General features: G+C 44.4%; 1 protein-coding gene across 1 annotated transcript; it reads left to right on the top strand.

Moving 5' to 3' along the window:
- Positions 1-1,657: 1,657 nt before the first annotated feature.
- Positions 1,658-12,777, top strand: LOC147748467 (uncharacterized). Its single transcript, XM_086928356.1, has 2 exons — positions 1,658-2,731; positions 12,721-12,777. The coding sequence occupies exons 1-2, from the start codon at positions 1,658-1,660 to the stop codon at positions 12,775-12,777; spliced, it is 1,131 nt and encodes a 376-aa protein (XP_086784482.1).
- The last annotated feature ends 5,636 nt before the right edge of the window (positions 12,778-18,413 follow it).

Genomic DNA, 18,413 nt, shown 5'->3' with positions numbered 1-18,413 from the left:
TGATTCCCCCTTGGACATACATTTGGTTGATCATATTTTCATTTTACCTTTTTATGTCAGTTGGTTTTGTGTTTTATTTTTTCCGCCTGATCGATGGTCACTACGTTAAAGAAAGAACAGGAATTCTTTACCTTAATGGAACATTGGCCCCTCTTTCCTCTTCACATTCAGCGCACAGACTGAAACGAAACTTAAATACAGTTAACATTACTGCTTGGCCTGTCCTTGATGGGATTGTGTGGGATGCGGTTAGATTTCAAATACATGGGCCCACTGAAGTGATTAATGTTCCGAATGTGCTTAGAGTAAACATGGGAGATGTTATTAAACAAAATATCCGTTCGGATGATTGGGATGTTCAGGCCGTAGAAGCATTATTTTCTGATTTGAAATACTATGCGGCTTTTGATGCTGAAGACTTATATTTAGATTCTATTAATTATGGTGATTTGTTTTGCTTCCAACATTATGGTAATCATTTTCTCCATAAGACAAATTCCAGGAGAGTTACTGTGAATTACACGCAATGGGAGCACTGCCCAGCTCCTTTAATTGGAAGCTCCAGTACATTTCTGAAAAGATACAGATATTTTACAGATTTCAATCAATCAAATCCTGAGTCCTTTTATTTCAGAATGACAGAAAAGTCCATGTCCAAAGTTAGACTTACCGATATAAAGTTGCTGTATTCGAAGTCCTTTCTAGACAGATTGGCTTTAGATGGCTACGAGTTCTGGAAAGGAATAATTGACCTTAAATCGGTTTGGGGTACCAAAGATTGGCAGGTACAAGGCACTGAGGCTTTGCACCGTGCATGTCTCATCCCGAATCACATGTTGTTTCTAAATTCTACTGTTTCCCAAACAACATGCTTTGGATTGGCTACTTCTAAAAAATTAAATACACCAATTATCCCCGAATTAGAAGAATATTCAGGATGGAGTAATTTTTCAGATTTGTCTATTAACCCCTTCCATGCTCATGACGAGCTCAGCTCGTCATGAGGCACAGTTGAGCTGTGCTGATGACGAGCTGAGCTCGTCATGACACCAGCAAATTGGCAATTTTCAGCACAATGGAAAAATAACCACAGCAGCGATGTGGTTAATGAGATACAGTCTCTGTTACACAATTCGTCCTTTAATGTATCCAGTTTGGATCCAAAAGGTTGGCTGTTGTGGCAAAAGAGTTCTGATTCTTGCCAACGTCGATTCCTGGGGTTGGCTGAAGGGTTCACACGAGTACGACCAGATCCCCGTTTTGAAACTGATTATACTGTCACCACTTACTCTGTGGGGAAACTGTGTCAGAATTGGTTGCAACATTCCACATTAGCTGCAGTTAAGCTACATCTATCTCAATTAACTGAAAATATGGATTTAAATTATTTCATAAAAGGCCCGGCTAAGGGTAGATCTAAACGGTGGATTTATGCTGTTTACAATGAAATTTGGAAAGTGTCTCAAATTGAGGCTGCTAAGCGCCTAAGGGCAATTGACCAAGCAAATTTGGAAAAGGTACTTGCAGTGGTCGATAACAGTATTAACACGCTTTCTTCCCGAATTTACACATTAAACAATATTGTTTCTTCTGTTGTTGACATTGTGCATGATGAAGTGTCCGTATTATATCATGGTCAAAATCAATTGCGTTCTGTATGCAGTTTGCCTGGACACTACAGACTCTGAAGTCTGGTCGAGTGCCTTGGAGTTATATGAACGTCTCATCATTATTTGCCCCGTTTAATTTGACTGACAAGCAGCGCATGCTTTCCATGCGGGATGCATCATTTTCTATGTTACACATTGAGAAGTTAGAATCTTTGCCTTTCTCTGTGGCGGAGGTTACTGCTGCTGCATGGCTTATCCATGGTATTATTACCTTGCCTTTTGCTATGTATAAATTTACAAATTGTATGCGATATATTGCTATAGGGCGATATGAACCATTAGGAAGTGCTTTCCTCCATGAGACATGGTCCTTACCGTACACATATAGATGTCTTAAGGAGGGAAATGAAGTGAATCTGAATGGTGAGGAATGTACACAGTCGCCGGACCGCTCACTAATATGCAGACACATCCAGTTGCATGGTTCTTGTAATCAGGACAAGCCTAATTTAGCCTGTGTTTTGAAAGGCACACCAGTTCCTGCAATAGTTCCCACATTCACTTTATTGTCTAACGGTAGTTATTTACTTTTGAATAACGAAATGTGTTGTGGGTTAATGGTCGGTATCGCCTATGTGGTTACTGTATCAGAACGCGTGGTGTGTTGCAAGAACGTGTTATATCCACCCACGAATGGGAATGCAGATGTTTCTATTTGGCCCCGAATACCAACCTTGGGAGCGAAGTTCAATGGTTTGAGCCGAATAAGAGCACTATTGTCTCAGAAAGAAGTGGCCCTGAGTTCGGCCCGCGAAACTTATGTCCTTCACATAGCTAACACACGCACAGAGGTGCAGGCACTTTTAAATACTGATTTGCCGTTTCATTTCTGCGAGCTGGTTCATCAGATCTTCAATGCCTCCTCCACGACTGGCCTAGCACATTTTTTTAAATTGGTTAGCAGTGGTCTCGTGACTACGTTTGAAAAAGTATTTGGTATTATCCCTGCGGTTTTTCATTCTATATTCGCAAGCCTGTTTGGCGGATTCCCTGTTTTGCTGGCTTTGGCTGCAGGAGTTCTGGTGATATTTTGCTTTATAAAACATGGATGCCCATCCTGCGCAAGGAAACGCTCAGCCCCTACTGATGCAGTTTCGCAACCGGATGCTTGAATACTATGGCTCCTTACCGCTTGCGACTTTAAGCACAGCGTTTGGATTATCATTTCGATTTTCCTATTTCACATGTGTCCAGCCTGTGTTTCATTGCCTGAGCTGTGATTTCGACTGGGCCATTGATTTGTGTCTCTGCTTACCGACTTCTCCTGACGTCGATTTTGATCAGCTGATGAGCCCCGTAGTTGCTCACGAGTTGGTTTGTTCTGGCCAAAGGGTTATGGCTTTGGCAGCGATGCATGGACTAATGGGTCAGTGGGACATATTCGCAGCGGCGCATGACTTTCTGGCACATAGCGTTCTCGAGAACCCACTGAGTTGTCCTCTGATATTGCTAGAGGATTCGGTGCTGGAGGAGCACGTATGTTCTTTCCCATTGCTTAATTGGATGGCTGAACTGTTTTCGGATGATGACAGTGATTTCATGTTGGAAGCTGTAGCTACCTATTTTGCATATTCATTCAACCCATGAGTGACTTTGAAGACTTTCATTATTTTGGCACGTGACTTTTTAGTAATTCTGAATGGTGCCTTTTTTATTACGAACATTCGACTTTCATATGTTCTAGGCCTATGAACTGGGAGTAGGCCTTAAGTTCGAATTTTTTATATTTTTGGTGTGGCCACTATAGGCATTCATACATGTTTTTGTTATTAAAAACTTATATACATTTACATACATTTAGCTTGGCTCAATATTGTTGAACTCTGCTTTCATGTTTTGCCTCTCATATAGTATTGGCTTATATTTTCTCCCTTTTTTAACCGTCCTCGGATCATTGGGAGGGTGCCATATGGTTACTATGTTTCTATATATTGTGTTAAGTTAGCATGAGTTTATTAAATGTTTAAACGCCATATTTTCTTTCGGCTTCAGTTTGCACACAACACCTAATTGTTATGGTAGCTTTCAACCTAGACGAAAGATGTGATTTATTTGAGAATAATATGTTATTTCTCTGATATCAGTCGTGCTTGGTACACTTAGTACAAATGTCTGCACACTGAGAACTGCACCCTCTAAGAATAACCTAACACAAGGTTGCTGAAGGCCTGATCCTCGCACCACATTAGACATAACACAAATAATGTTGCTGCCAACATTGGGCTCTACGCGGGTTTAAGATAGAGTTACAGGGAATGAATCAACACACTTGATGCTTCGCATGCAGAGAGCTGGTAGCTGTTGATGTGATCTACTCCTACTGAGAATTAGAGGTATGGGCCCGCCCTGCTAGAACCCAAATGAGACCTTCTTAGATATAATATAATATACTAAATAGGGTGCACGAAATATAGGTGATACAGAATTCTATAGATTTTTGCATCATAACATGCTATCACCTTTTGCTTATTATGGATTAGTGACTATGCTGCTAACTCTGATTTTTATAATATGTATGTTGATATTATACAAGATACTGCGTTTGAGAACTTTGCATTGAAAAATAAACATTTCAAACTTGCACGTGTGTTCTTTGCCTCCCAGTTTCGGTTTGTAATGATTATATAACGAAAGAGTGTTCATGTGTTCCACGATACCTGAGGTACCCTAAGTTCATGTTCTGGATTGTCTAAGTCATTGGGAAGTTATTACTACTGATGAGACACTGTAGCTAGCTTGGTAAGTGGATTTCTGAAACAAAGGTGAGTTTTGGGTCACCCTAACTCACCCAGGTTCTAGATCTCTGTGCACAGTTCTGTGGGAGAACGGAAACCCTGCTACAGTCCAAAAGCCTTGATTGACTTACAAGGTCTATCACTTACCGCAAGCTGTCACTTTCAATGAAGAAGGCCTGCTATACAATATACAGACAGCCTGTGATTGTGATTTACAACACATATTGCAAACATAAAACATTATCTCTGACAGCGTGCTTTGCAGCGTGTAGTCTTGTTCATCCACTTGCGTCACTCCCACCCCGAGTGCAGGAAAGTAGTGAAAACATTATGGGGCATATTTACAAGCCCCTAACGCCACCAGGGCATCACTTTTTCCAACGCTTGGGTGGCGTTGCGCCAGTCCCCATATTCACAAGGTGGGGCTAAGCCACTAAACATGGCTTAACACCACCTTGTAAATATGACCCTTTCTGCCGCAGTCTGCTGTGGCAAAGGGGCTGGCAATGGGTATTGCTGTGGGCGTTCCATCGCAATACCCACTACTTTTTGATGCTGTCCAAGATTTACAAGGCTGGGGCAGCACTAAAAACTAAGGCCAGGTAATCCTGGTCCTAGAATGGCGATACGAGGAGAAATGATTCATTTATCCTCGTTTTTTGCTCTTTCTATGTGTGCTGCATTCTGCAGCACACATAGAAAGAGAATATCTGCATTATTGATTGCTTGTGTGCAGGAAGGTGTCCCTTCCTGCTTATGAACAATCGCCCTGCAGCACAGGCACCCTTGCAACATGGCGTTCAGCAGCTTTTTTAGTACCAGCACTTGGGAAGACGCAGGGGTGTGCTCTATTTTTGTAAATACCGCTCATCCCCAGTACCACCACCAGTACCACCACAAGTACGACCAGTACAACCACTAAAGACACCTCCAGTACCATCACCACCACCAGTACAACCACCACCAGTACCACCACTACCACAACTACCAGAACCACCAGTACCATTACCACCACCAATACCATCACCACTAGTACCACCACCAGTACCACCACCAGTACTCCTGCCACCACTACCAGAACCACCGCTAGTACCACCACCAGTACCACCCCCATCAGTACCACCACCAGTACCACCACCACCCATACCAGTGCCACCAGTAACACTAGTACCACTACCAGTAGCACTACCACCAGTACCTCCACCACCAGTACCACCACCAGTAGCAGTACCACCACTATCCAGTACCACTACCACCAGTACCACCACCAATACCACCACCACCAGTACCATCATTTCCACCAGTACCACCACCACCAAGTACAACCACCACCAGTCCAAGTACCACCAGGACCACCACCAGTACCATCAGTTACACCAGTACCACCACCACTGCCAGTACCAACACCACCAGTCAAAGTACCTCCAGTATCACCACCACAACCACCAACAGTACCACCACCACCACCAGTACCACTACCACCAGTCCCAGTACCACCAGTACCACCACCACAACCACCACCAGTACCACCAGTACCACCTCCACCAAAACCACCAATACCACCACTACAGCCAGTACCACCACCTCCACCAGTACCACCAGACTAGCACCACCAGTCCCAGTAACACCAGTACCACCACCAGTACCACCACAACTAGTGCCACAACCAGTACCACACCCAGTACACCACCACACCCACCACCAACAGTACCACCACCACCAGTATCACCAGTACCAGCACCACCAGTAACACCACCTCCAGTACCACCGCCACCAGTACCACCTCACCAGTACCACCAGTACCACCACCACCAGTACCACCACTACCACTACCAGTACTACCAGTACCACCACCTGTACCACCACCAGTACTCCCACCACCCCCACCACTAATACCACCACCAACACGACCACCAGTACCACCCCCACCAGTACCACCACCACTACTAGTACCATTACTACCAGTACCATCACCAGAACCACCACCAGTACCACTACCAGTGCCACAATTTCCAGTACCATCAGTACCACTAGTCCCACCACCACTGCCAGTACCATTACCATTACCACCAGTACCACCACCACCGGCAGTACCACCACTACCAGTACCAGTACCAACACCAGAACCACCACCAGTACCACCACCAGTACCACCACCAGAATCCCCACCAGTACCACCACCACCAGTCCCAGTACCACCAGTGCCACCACCAGTACCAATACTACCAGTACCACCACTACCAGTACCACAACCAGTTCTACCACCACCATCAGTTCCACCAGTACCACCACCAGTACCACCACCACAAGTACTACCACCAAGAGTACCACTAACACCAGTACAACCACTGGCAGTACCACCACCAGCAGTACCACCAGTACCACCAATACCACCTCCAACAGCACCACCAATACCATCACCATCACCACCAGTACCAGTACCACTAGCACCAACAGTACCACCACCACTAGTACGACCACCACCGGTACCACCACCATCAGTTCCACCAGTACCACCACCACGAGTCCCAGTACCACCAGTACCACTACCACATCCACCACCAACAGTTCCACCACCACCAGTACCACCAGTAACAGCACCAACAGTACCACCACCAGTACCACCACCAGTACCACCTCACCAGTACCACCACCACCACCAGTACCACCAAAACCACCGCACCAGTACCACCACTACCAGTATCAGTACTACCAGTACCACCAGTGCCACTACCACCACCAGTATCACCACCACCACCAGTACTCCCACCACCACCACCAAAACCACCACCACACCACTAATACCACCACTAGCACCACCACCAGTACCACACCCACCACCAGTGCCATTACTACCAGTACCACAACTACCAGTACCACCACCAAAACCACCACCAGTACCACTACCAGTACCACCAGTACCACTAGTACCACCACAACTGCCAGTACCATTACCATTAACACCAGTACCACCACAACCAGTACCACAACTACCAGTACCACCACCAGAACCACCACCAGTACCACCACCAAAAGTACCATCAGTTCCACCACCATCAGTACCACCAGTCCCAGTACCACCAGTGCCACCACCAGTACCACCACCACTAGTACCACACCACCAGTACCACCACTACAAGTACCAACAGTACAACCACCAGCAGTACCACCACCACCAGTACCACCACCATCACCAGCACCACCAATGCCACCACAGCCAGTACCACCAGTATCATCACCACCAGTGCCACTAGCACCACCAGTACCATCACCACCAGTACCAGCAGTACCACCACCAATACCACCACCAGTAACACCACTTCCAATACCACCACCACTAGTACCACCAGAACCACTAGTACCAGTACCACCACCACCAGTACCACCACCACCAGTACCATCAGTTCCACCACCACCAGTACCACCATTCCCAGTATCACCAGTGCCACCACCAGTACCACCACCACTAGTACCACACCACCAGTACCACCACTACAAGTACCACCAGTACAACAACCAGCAGTACCACCACCAGTACAACCACCATCACCAGCACCACCAATACCACCACAACCAGTACCACCAGTATCATCTCCACCAGTACCACTAGCACCACCAGTACCACCACCACCAGTACCAGCAGTACCACCACCAATACCACCACCAGTAACACCACTACCCATACCACCACCACCAGTACCACCAGAACCACTAGTACCAGTACCACCACCACCAGTACCAACAACACCAGTACCACCACCACCACTAGTACCACCACCAGAACCACCACCAGTACCCCCACCACCTGTACCACCACCACCAGTACCATCAGTTCCACCACCAACAGTACCATCACCACCACCAGTACCACTACCACTAGTACCACCACCAGTACCACCACCACCAGTACCACCACTACCAGTACCCCCAGTAACACCATCAGCAGTACCACCACCAGTACTACCACCATCACCAGCACCACCAGTATCACCAATACCACCAGTACCACCAGTACCACTAGCACCACCAGTACCACCACTACCAGTTCCATCACCGCCCATACCACCACCACCAGTACCACCAGATTCACTAGTACCAGTACCACCACCACCACTACCAACAACACCAGTACCACCACCACCAGAACCACTAGTGCCAGTACCAGCAGTAGCACCACCACCAGTACCAACAACACCAGTACTACCACCACCAGTACCATCACCAGTACCACCACCATCACCAGTACCACCACCACCAACTGTACCACCACAAGCACCACCACCAGTACCTGCACCACTACCATTACCACCACCACCTGTACCACTACCACAAGTACCACCACCATCAGTACCACCACCACCACCAGTACCAACACCACCACTACCAGTACCACCACAAGCACCACCGCCACCAGTACCACCACCAGTTCCACCATGTACCGCCACCAGTACCACCACCACCAGTACCACCAGTACCCTCACCACCACACCAGTACCACCACCACTAGTACCACCAGCAGTACCACCACCAGAACGACCACCAGTACCACCACCACCATCACCAGTACCACCACCACCACCACCAGTACCACAACCAACCATACCACCAGTACCACCACCACCACCAGTACCACCAGTACCAGTATCATCAGTGCCGCCACCAATACACCCACCACCAATACCACCAGTACGAGTACCCCCACCAATACCACTATCAATACCACCACTACCACAACCAATGCCAACAACCACCACCACCACCAGTACCACCATTACCAGTACCACCAGTACCACCAGGACCAGTACCGTCAGTAACAATATCACCAGTACCACCACCACAACCACTACCAGTACCACTACCAGTACCACCACCACTAATACCACCACCAATACCACCACCTCCACCACCTCAGCGCCTCTCGCTCACTAGTAATAGCAGGGGCACTCTACGAGGCTGGAGCTGCAGCCGAGGCCATACTTCTCTCCCTCCATGCATGCCATAAAGCACTCCTCGCCCTGAACCAGGAGGTGAAGCCAGGGCCCTACTATAGCTGGAGTGTTCATTAGGCTAAAAAGAGCAATGACATTACGCAGTGCCAAACTGCACACTCAAATCAGGTAGAGGGCAGGATATAGCCCCCCCCTCCCGCTCTTCCATCTGAGCCGCAACAGTGTAATCACAGTGTGAAAGGTGTTTATAGCTCAGATCATATTTAAGTCTCACTTCATACTTTGTGTCTGTATAATTTACAACACTTACACATCTTCTTCACTGCACTATTTATTACTACTTTGAAGACGTCGCATGCCGATCCCTTCCTCTGATATTTACAATCTAACAAGCGGTCGAGAAGTCCTTTTATTGCAATGCAATAGGTCTCGCTTTTGCGAGAGTTTAAGCTATTAGTATTGTAAATGACAGGCGTGTGAAGGCGAGCTGGATAGGACGTGAAAGACATAAATTCACGGAAATTAAAAGGGGAAATAAAGGAGGATTCCATGCTTAACCAGATGGGAGGATAAAATGGAAGATCAGAAGAAAACCAGTCAATCTTTTTGAAGAAAGAAATTGGAATGCGCATTGGGAGCATACAAATAGTATAAAGAAGAAGGGGAGATAGCATCATCTTTATAGGACTAAGCCGGCCCCACCAGGACAAAAAGAGTGGATGCCAACGTGTGATAGCTGTGTCCATTTTCCTAGAGATATAATCAAAGTTCAATTTGAGAGTGTCAGATAGGAGAGGAGCGAACCAAACACCCAGATATTTGATTTTAGAAGGTTGCCACGAAAAGCCAGACTGAGAAAAAAGATGTTTTTGGCAAAGAGAATTTAAAGGGAGGATTTCACATTTATCGGCGTTTAGAAGATAACCAGATACCGCAGAAAAGGAGGAAACTTGCTGAAGAAAAGAAGGTAAAGAAGAGAGAGGATTGGAGCAATAAAAAAGGAGGTACGCAAAACACCGTGACTTTCATATTGCCTTTCTATTAAAAATTTACATTCTAATGTATTGTTACTGTAATTTTGATTCAAACATATTTACTTAGTTCATGTAATTCTCATGCTCGTTGTACATGCCTTTCATGAGAGTTTTAGTGTACTGCTTATTTCCTTTATGTATTTACATTTGCTAATATTCTCCTTTAAGATGTATTTTATTGTCATATGCATTTCCTGTTTTTTACTTTCCCTCCCCTTCCCCCTTTTCTTTATTCCTTCAATAAAACCAAACTTAAAAAAATATTTTAAATGACAATGCCTTTTATTTATGTTTTGAAACCCAAAACATAAATAAATGGCTTTATCATTTACAATGGCAATAGCTCAAACTTGCGTGAATGCGAGACCTATTGCATCGCAAATGCTTGCTTAAGCTCCATAGTGTATTTACACCCAACATAAACATAAACAGCTGCCCAACTGTTTAACAATTTGTTCTGCCTTGACACTTAGAACGTCCAACTTCATCCTTTCAATCCAATGGAATAGCCTAATTATTAATTGAGAAATTATTTTGACATTTTGATGCGTGAGTTCGCAAGTAGGATATAACTGACCGAATTCTTAGCTGAAAGGCCATTAAACCTCTACCTTTGAACCCTGCTAGAACAAGACTCAAATCGAAAATTGCGTGGCCTCAAAATAGTGTCCCTCAAGCCCCCAGAAACATTGGGATTGCTTGGGTGTTTCACAATTAATCAGCTCTCTTTTCCCAGCTGTTTTGACATAACGGACAGATTGCCAAATGATGTGTGAATATCACTGGCAGAGCCTATGGCTGTGGGGAAAAGAACAATTGGAGGGATTTGCTACCTTCTCAATGGCCATCTCAAAATTTCTTCACTGGGAAAAAACACATTCCAAACATTCACCCTAAATTTACAGCTGTGGGCAAATTACACTAATTCTGTTACTCATATTCCACCATTTCATTTCACTGAAAGCACCTTTAGAGAACCCAAGATTCGTGCCAGTCTTCAAACATTTTGTACATTGGAGTTCTTCAGACAATAGCTTATGCACACCTCTGCTAAGAAATTATTCACTGTCTTTTTTTATCTAAACACCCTTTAGAGCCAATCCTCTTGACCCAACCACATTTTAAACCTGTTCATATCTAGTATGGAAATCCAGAATGAGATGTAGTTCCATCACTCATTTGCGGGCTGCGTCTTTTAAAAAAACATATTGATTATTCACAAATACAGACCCACCTTTGCATTACAATTTTGTTGAGCCAATTTCTTGATGCACAGTTTGCTACTTCTTTCTCAAAATTGATACCGCGTTCCATTCTAATGGTAACAAGAAGATTAGTTTCTCACACTTCAGTGACTTATCTGCAGCTTCTAATCCATCATGATGCTTTTTTGACGACGCATGAGTTCTGTAAAGATTACTGCCAGATATGTTTTTATTAAGTGAACCAGCATTGGACCATTATTGTAGGTGCTCAGTTGGTTATAGGCATTTACTATTGAATTTCAGTGGTTTCCTTCACCTAATATTTGAATGTACCCTAATCTGGGGTCATGCCTGTGCCAGAAATAGATACAAACTACATGGAAGTGCATAGTATCCCAGATGCTATCACCTTCTAAAGAGGCCAAAGATCATTAGTTTTGATTCACCACAGTACATCTAAAGCTTCTATGAAATCAGTAAGAAGCTAGCTACATTAAAGTTCCCTCACATTGTTAATCAGAAGCAGTGCGTCATCAGCAAAGAACATAACAAGGATGAACTATTCTCCAAAGTTAGGTTGAATCACCCCAATCTTAATATTGTATCCAGACTTGAGGTTTAGCAAAGCAATGTGTACTTGTGTGATGTAATATTAATTGAAAGAGGATAAGAGGAAACAGGTACACACCAACCATTGGCTTGGTCCACAAGGAAGTTCTACCTGGCCCCTGGAAGGCAGTGGAAATATACAATATGGCAACCATCCCTCGGCACACAGTTATCTTTGTCAATATAGCCAAAGCTGCTACATTGTGTGTTGTGGATTCCAATTATTAGAGCATGTCTCCCTTCTGAGGAAATAGTTGGTGCTATCCGCTTGCTCCAAAACATGAGTTTTAACCCTACTAGGGAAATCCTAGTGATAAATGATTAAAATTAACCTCTCGCAGTGGATAGGGACTATTGCTTTATCAGGTATCTTCGTGATATTGGAACAGGCATTGCAAGCAATAATCTAGGCCTGGCTAATATGTTTAGCTAAACTGGACATACCAAATGCTCCATTAGCTTCAGCTGGCTTTAGATTATTTGTCACTCTGACTAACATGACTTTTTCTTGTTCCTAGGCTCATGTTAAACTATCATCTGCCTGGGAGCATTCCCTATGTATCTTGGAAGACTAGGGTCATCTATTGTATTACAAATTCCACCCTACAGCCAAAGCAGGAATAGAATCCAGTGATGCACATATTTATAATAAATTCCTTTTAGTCTTAAAAGAAGTTGAGCCACTGGAATCATACACAAACATATGAAACAGCTGCCAAACTTTCTGGGTGCCCACTGACAAGGTTCAAACAGGGTGAGAGCCAAACGTCACAGATCAGCCATTTTCCCTGATGCCAGGGTGTCTGTGTATTGCAGGTTGGTGTCTTGTGACAGGCTTTGTTGAATTGAATACACCATGGTCAAATCGAGAGAAGCTACTGATGAGATATTGACTAACCAGAGCCTAACCTAGTAATTGTGATGCGATCTATTTATCTGCGACTATGAGCTTGCATTGCCCAAACGCTGTTCCCACAAATGATATCCTATGTCTGACAGATCCAGGTATCAGATCATCCACATACCCCAAAAATACTCAGACACTACACCTTTCTTGCATGTAACATTATGAGGTCATATTACATGCATGACTGCAATAGTGCATATAGGGTAAATTCATATAATAATATGGGATAAACACAGTCACCTTAAAAAAGAACCATATCAGTCTTCACTAATACCTACTGCTACACCAACCTATGCCCATTGTACTTAGCTACCATGTCACCACACTTGCCCTCCATAGTTCCTGATGGTCAAGAATCACCTGGATTTAGCCTGTGGAAGGAGGCTCGGGGAGGAGAGTGGCATGTACAGTACCAGGAGCTGGTCCCGTCAGGCAGCAATGGCAAGGAAGCAGGGACAGACAGACAGAGATTTAAGTCCATCCCTACTTTTAGTTCCTAGGTCGACCTTTTGGTCCTGTTTATCCTAATTCAAAAGGCAGATAGACCTGCTTTCTCCTGCATATATATCACACTGCATGTAGAAGGATGGTCAAAGCTCAACATTTTATGAAACTGCGATCTTTGGAGATCAAAACAGCCAAATTGAGATCCTGCATAGCACTCAAATCCTCAGCATAGTTCAGATATTGTGGTAGCTGAGATAGGAAATGAGGCTACATCCACCAAGATCTAATGTTTCAGCAACTGTTGGACCTTAAGCTCCTTCACAGATCTGGTTCTTTTGGAGGAGGATAGACAACTTCCGACTGAAGCGCAGTATATTGACTGGCACATGCATAGAATTAGCTCCTCATATTCCTCTGGTCTCTCTACTCCCTTAGCTCTGACAATTTTTGCAAGTTCCCGGCTCTATTGCCATTTCCTGTTTCTTTTTCTTTGGACCTCATTGGTCTGTCTGTATTCTTCCTCTTATCTTTTTATTTTTTATTCTGCTTTAATCTTCCTGCTGCTACCACGTTTCATATATAATGCACATTATCTTGGCTGGTTTTCTAGGCTGCTTATAACACTTTTATCTCTCCTGTCATCACTCCCTTTAATCGCAATTAACTTATTGTGCTGGGCATAGTTGGACAAAAGGATGAAACAGCAAAACTTATGAATATGAGCCTTTCCATGCTGGCCCCGGGGAACACTTAGTCAAATTCCCACCTCCTTCAAGCCCTCGGCCATTCTGTGCTTTATTTAGTTGATGACTGTTGACCTATGAGACCTCACAGCAATGCAAAGACTCTCTCTGGCTTACATCTGCATAATGAGAGCAGAGAGGGGTGTTCTACAAATATATTGCCATTTTCGGTTGCATGATTAACCTACTTCAGTGGTGGGAACCTCCACTCAACTTACTTACTTACTTGGAGTTCAGCATATTACAACCAATCTCACGTTTTGACAACTTAGCACCCACGCAGGCACCCTTCGGCCAGAGTGCAAGGGTGTCTGTGTGTAGGGGATAATTGTTTATGTATAGAAGGTGTCCTTCCAGCACATAAACAATCCTTGAAATGACATTCTGTCACTTTCACGCGTGCTGCTTCATGCAGCACACATGAAAGTGAAAAAATTGATTTTTAAACAAAAGTTTATTGATGTACAGGAAGGGACACCGACCTGTACATAAGCAAACAATGGCATTTTGCTTTTTCCATGGGTGCTTCACACATGGAAAAAGTGCAAACGAGGAGAAATAATGCATTTCTTTTTGTTTCGCCATCTTAAGAGGTGGGGTTGCCTGGTCTTAATTTTGGGGCTGCCTCCTATGTACGCCACCCTTGTGCGTCAAAATGAATGGGTGTTGCGGTGGAACGCCCACCACAACACCCACTGCCCACTTATGTACAAGGCAGCGTTAAGCCAGGGCAGCCCCTATCGCGATAGGGTTTGTACATATGCCCTTATCTGTTTCCTGTGGATAAAGGGGGAACCTACACCATTCATACAAAAAAAGAGATCACAGCCGCAGGTAAGGAGCCAACACGTTTGTAAAGTTTATTTGGTGGGATTTTTTGGTGCAGTGTTTTCTTTAGGGTATATCAGCAGTTTCCAACGTAACATTTTACTAGAATTTGTTTAACATTTACAACTTGTGATACTTTACAATAAAAACCTATAAATATTACATTATCCTATTGTTTTTGTCAAGGAGTAGAAATACAATGTCATAAAACAGAGAGTTGCGAAAACATTTTGTTCACAGGGGACAATAATTTGGATTTTCATAGAGTTGGTTAACACAAAAGGAAACTCCATTCAGTAAAAAAAATGAAAATACACCTTTGTCTTACAGTGCTCTTCATGGTTCAGATATGGGACACAATACCCAATGTACTCATTTTAGATCAATTTTTTGTAAGAAAATCATTCAGAAGGTTCCTCGGGCTAACACATATGAACATACCTCAGCATCTGTCCAACCCCTCTCACAGATGGACCTCCTGCCTCTTCAAGCTACCAACATGATATGTACCACAGAAGAAGGCATCCTCCCCAGAGGGAAATCAGACCACTCACTTGTTAGCTCAGCATGGGGATCCTGCACACCACAGGAGGCCAACATGACAGTTAAATGCCTGATACCTGATGGATGGAGTACCTATGTACAAAGCCTAATTCCTACTTTGAAATAAACTAAGGCTTGGCGAGTGAAACAAGCACTCTATGGGCAGCTAACAAAGCTGTAATTAAAGGCTTGGCCAAAGCATACCTTAAACAGGTAGAAAGAGACAAACATAGCCAACGTAATGACCGCAATGTCTGAATCATAGAGTTAGAGAAACAAATTCGACTCCTCTGAAACTCTCTGTCAACAACTCATACTTGATAGAACCACGCTGTGGCAGCACATGCTGGACAAGGCTCAACAATGCTGGAGGGAATATATCTGGCTGGCATATGAACAAGGAGACAAGAGTGGGAAACATCATTACTAGTTGGCCACCAGAGATAAGGGCTCCAAAGTAATCCCTCCATATCACTGACTTGGAGAGGTACCACCTGCATACATCCATTGAAATAACAAAGATAATCGCAGGGTATTATCGAACACTATAAGCATACTACAATAGGACGATCGGCTGGACTCCTTATTAATGAGATACTCCTTCCAGAACTAACTAGTGCTCAAAGGGATGCCCTCAATGCTCCCCTTATGGTGGAGGAAATTGAGACAGCAATGGAAGACATGCAAACGGGCAAGACTTCTGGCCCTGATGGTTTCCCCATTGAGTACTATAGTAAGTTTCGGGATACAATTATCCCACATCTACTTAAACTCTATACAGAGGCGGTGCAGCAAGGTCACTTCCCACCTGATTAAATTGCCAATATAGTAGTGCAACCCAAATCAGGACGTCCTGGAGATGACGGTGCCTCTTATTTTTCCATTTCCTTAATTAATGCGTATATAAAAGCATTTGCTGAGATACTAGCAACCAGGCTGCACTGGGTTCTGACCACGCTGATCAGTCCGGTTTTATGTCAAACCGTAGCACCCATTACTACATTTGCCATGTCAATACAGCTCTAGCTAGACTACATGACATTCCAGTCCCATTAGAACTCCTACTTATGGACTTTGAGAAAGCTTTCGATATGGTCAACTGGTTCCATTTACATCAGGTCCTAATTAAGCATGGGCGGAAAATCCGTTTCGCTCGCGGATTTTGCGGATTTTCGGGAAATTCGCAATCCGCGAGATTCGCGAATCTCCCGCAAAATCCGCAAAAATCCGCGAGCAGCGGATTTTGCTCGCACTGCTCGCACTGTTCGCGTGAGTTCGCGTGAGTTCGCGCCCCGCGAATAAGTGCAAAATTGCAGAAATACGATTTTAGCAAACTGAAAGTAACTACTTACCAGGTTCAAAAGTTCAGGCTCATCATTAGTAGCCATTTCCTGTAGTGCTTGCTGAGGGGCCCCTCCAGAGTTCAGTTGCCAGTTGCAACTATTATGTGACCCTGCTCTGAACCTCAGAATAGTTACACATATGCCACAAAGGTCCTGAATTACAGCTAAGGGAGACAAGCAGGAGCCAGGCTGGCAGTTCAAATCCATTAATCAGCCCCTAATTCATTATTGTCAGTTGGGGCAGGGCAGGTGTTGTAACTAATTTTGCAACAATGAAAGCACTTAGCAAGTGCAAAAGTTCACTAATCAGGAAGCACTAAGGAAGCAGGTGCCAGCTAAAAAAATATTCTGTGACACATTAATCAGCCCCAAATTAATTCAGGTCACTTGAGGCAGGGAAGGTGTGCTTGCGTTGCCACAATAATGTACACTGACTGGACAACCAGAGGGTGCTGTGATGAAACAGAGGGTGGCATGGGTGGGCCAGAGGGTGGCATGAGTAGTCAGAGAGTGGCAGTGGTGACAGAGAGTGGCAGTGATGAAGAAGAGTGTCCCAAACAGGCTGGACACGTAGAAACAACAAGTTCGCGAAACTTGCGACCCGACAGGTAAGTTCGCAATTTGCGACATTGTACAAAACCCTCGCGAACTGGCAGAAACCCGCGCAAACACACAAAAAAAAAAAATCCGCAAATTCGCAAGAATTCGCGGATTTTGCGGATTGCGAGTTCGCAAATCCGTAAAATTCGCGAACGCGAGATTCGCAAAATTCGCCCATGCTTAGTCCTAATGGGTATGGGCTTTGGTCCCAAATACCGAATGTATGTGACTATCTTATATCAACAAGTCCTCATAAATAGGGTACAGTTGTAAACGAACCAAATTTGATGGGACACCAGGCAGGGGATTCCGCTGTCTCCTTTTCTGTTTGTTCTTGACATCGAACCTCTTGCTCGAATGATCTGCTGCGGCGCTTGAGTACAGGGCTGGCTCTGGGGAAGATCAATGGAAAATAAAAACGCACTATACGGAGCTGATACACTCCTCTTCCTCTCAAATCCCCAGGTGTCAGGACCACAAGCATTTAAAATCCTGAAAGTCCATGAGGAGCCATCGGGTATTTATGCAAATTAGAGAAAATCCCTTTTGGTTTCCCTGAATGGGGATAACACTGCTTTTGGTTGGCAAAAAAGCATTCCAATATACTGCTTAAGTTTCAAATACTTGAGTGTCCATATATCAGTGGTGCTGAATTGACCCACAGACCCACAATCTTAACCTCACACCTCTGCTGAAAAAGACTTAAAAGGACCTTCACAAGTGAACGGAGATCCCACTTAATTTCATGAGTAAGGTGGCCTTATTTAAAATGATGTACCTTCCATGTTTCTTATATATGT

The sequence above is a fragment of the Lissotriton vulgaris genome, chromosome 1_1 (genome assembly GCF_964263255.1).
Source record: "Lissotriton vulgaris chromosome 1_1, aLisVul1.2, whole genome shotgun sequence".
Classification (NCBI taxonomy): Eukaryota; Metazoa; Chordata; class Amphibia; order Caudata; family Salamandridae; genus Lissotriton; species Lissotriton vulgaris.
Note: the sequence above shows the minus strand (reverse complement) of the source record. Positions and strands in the feature narration are given on the sequence as shown.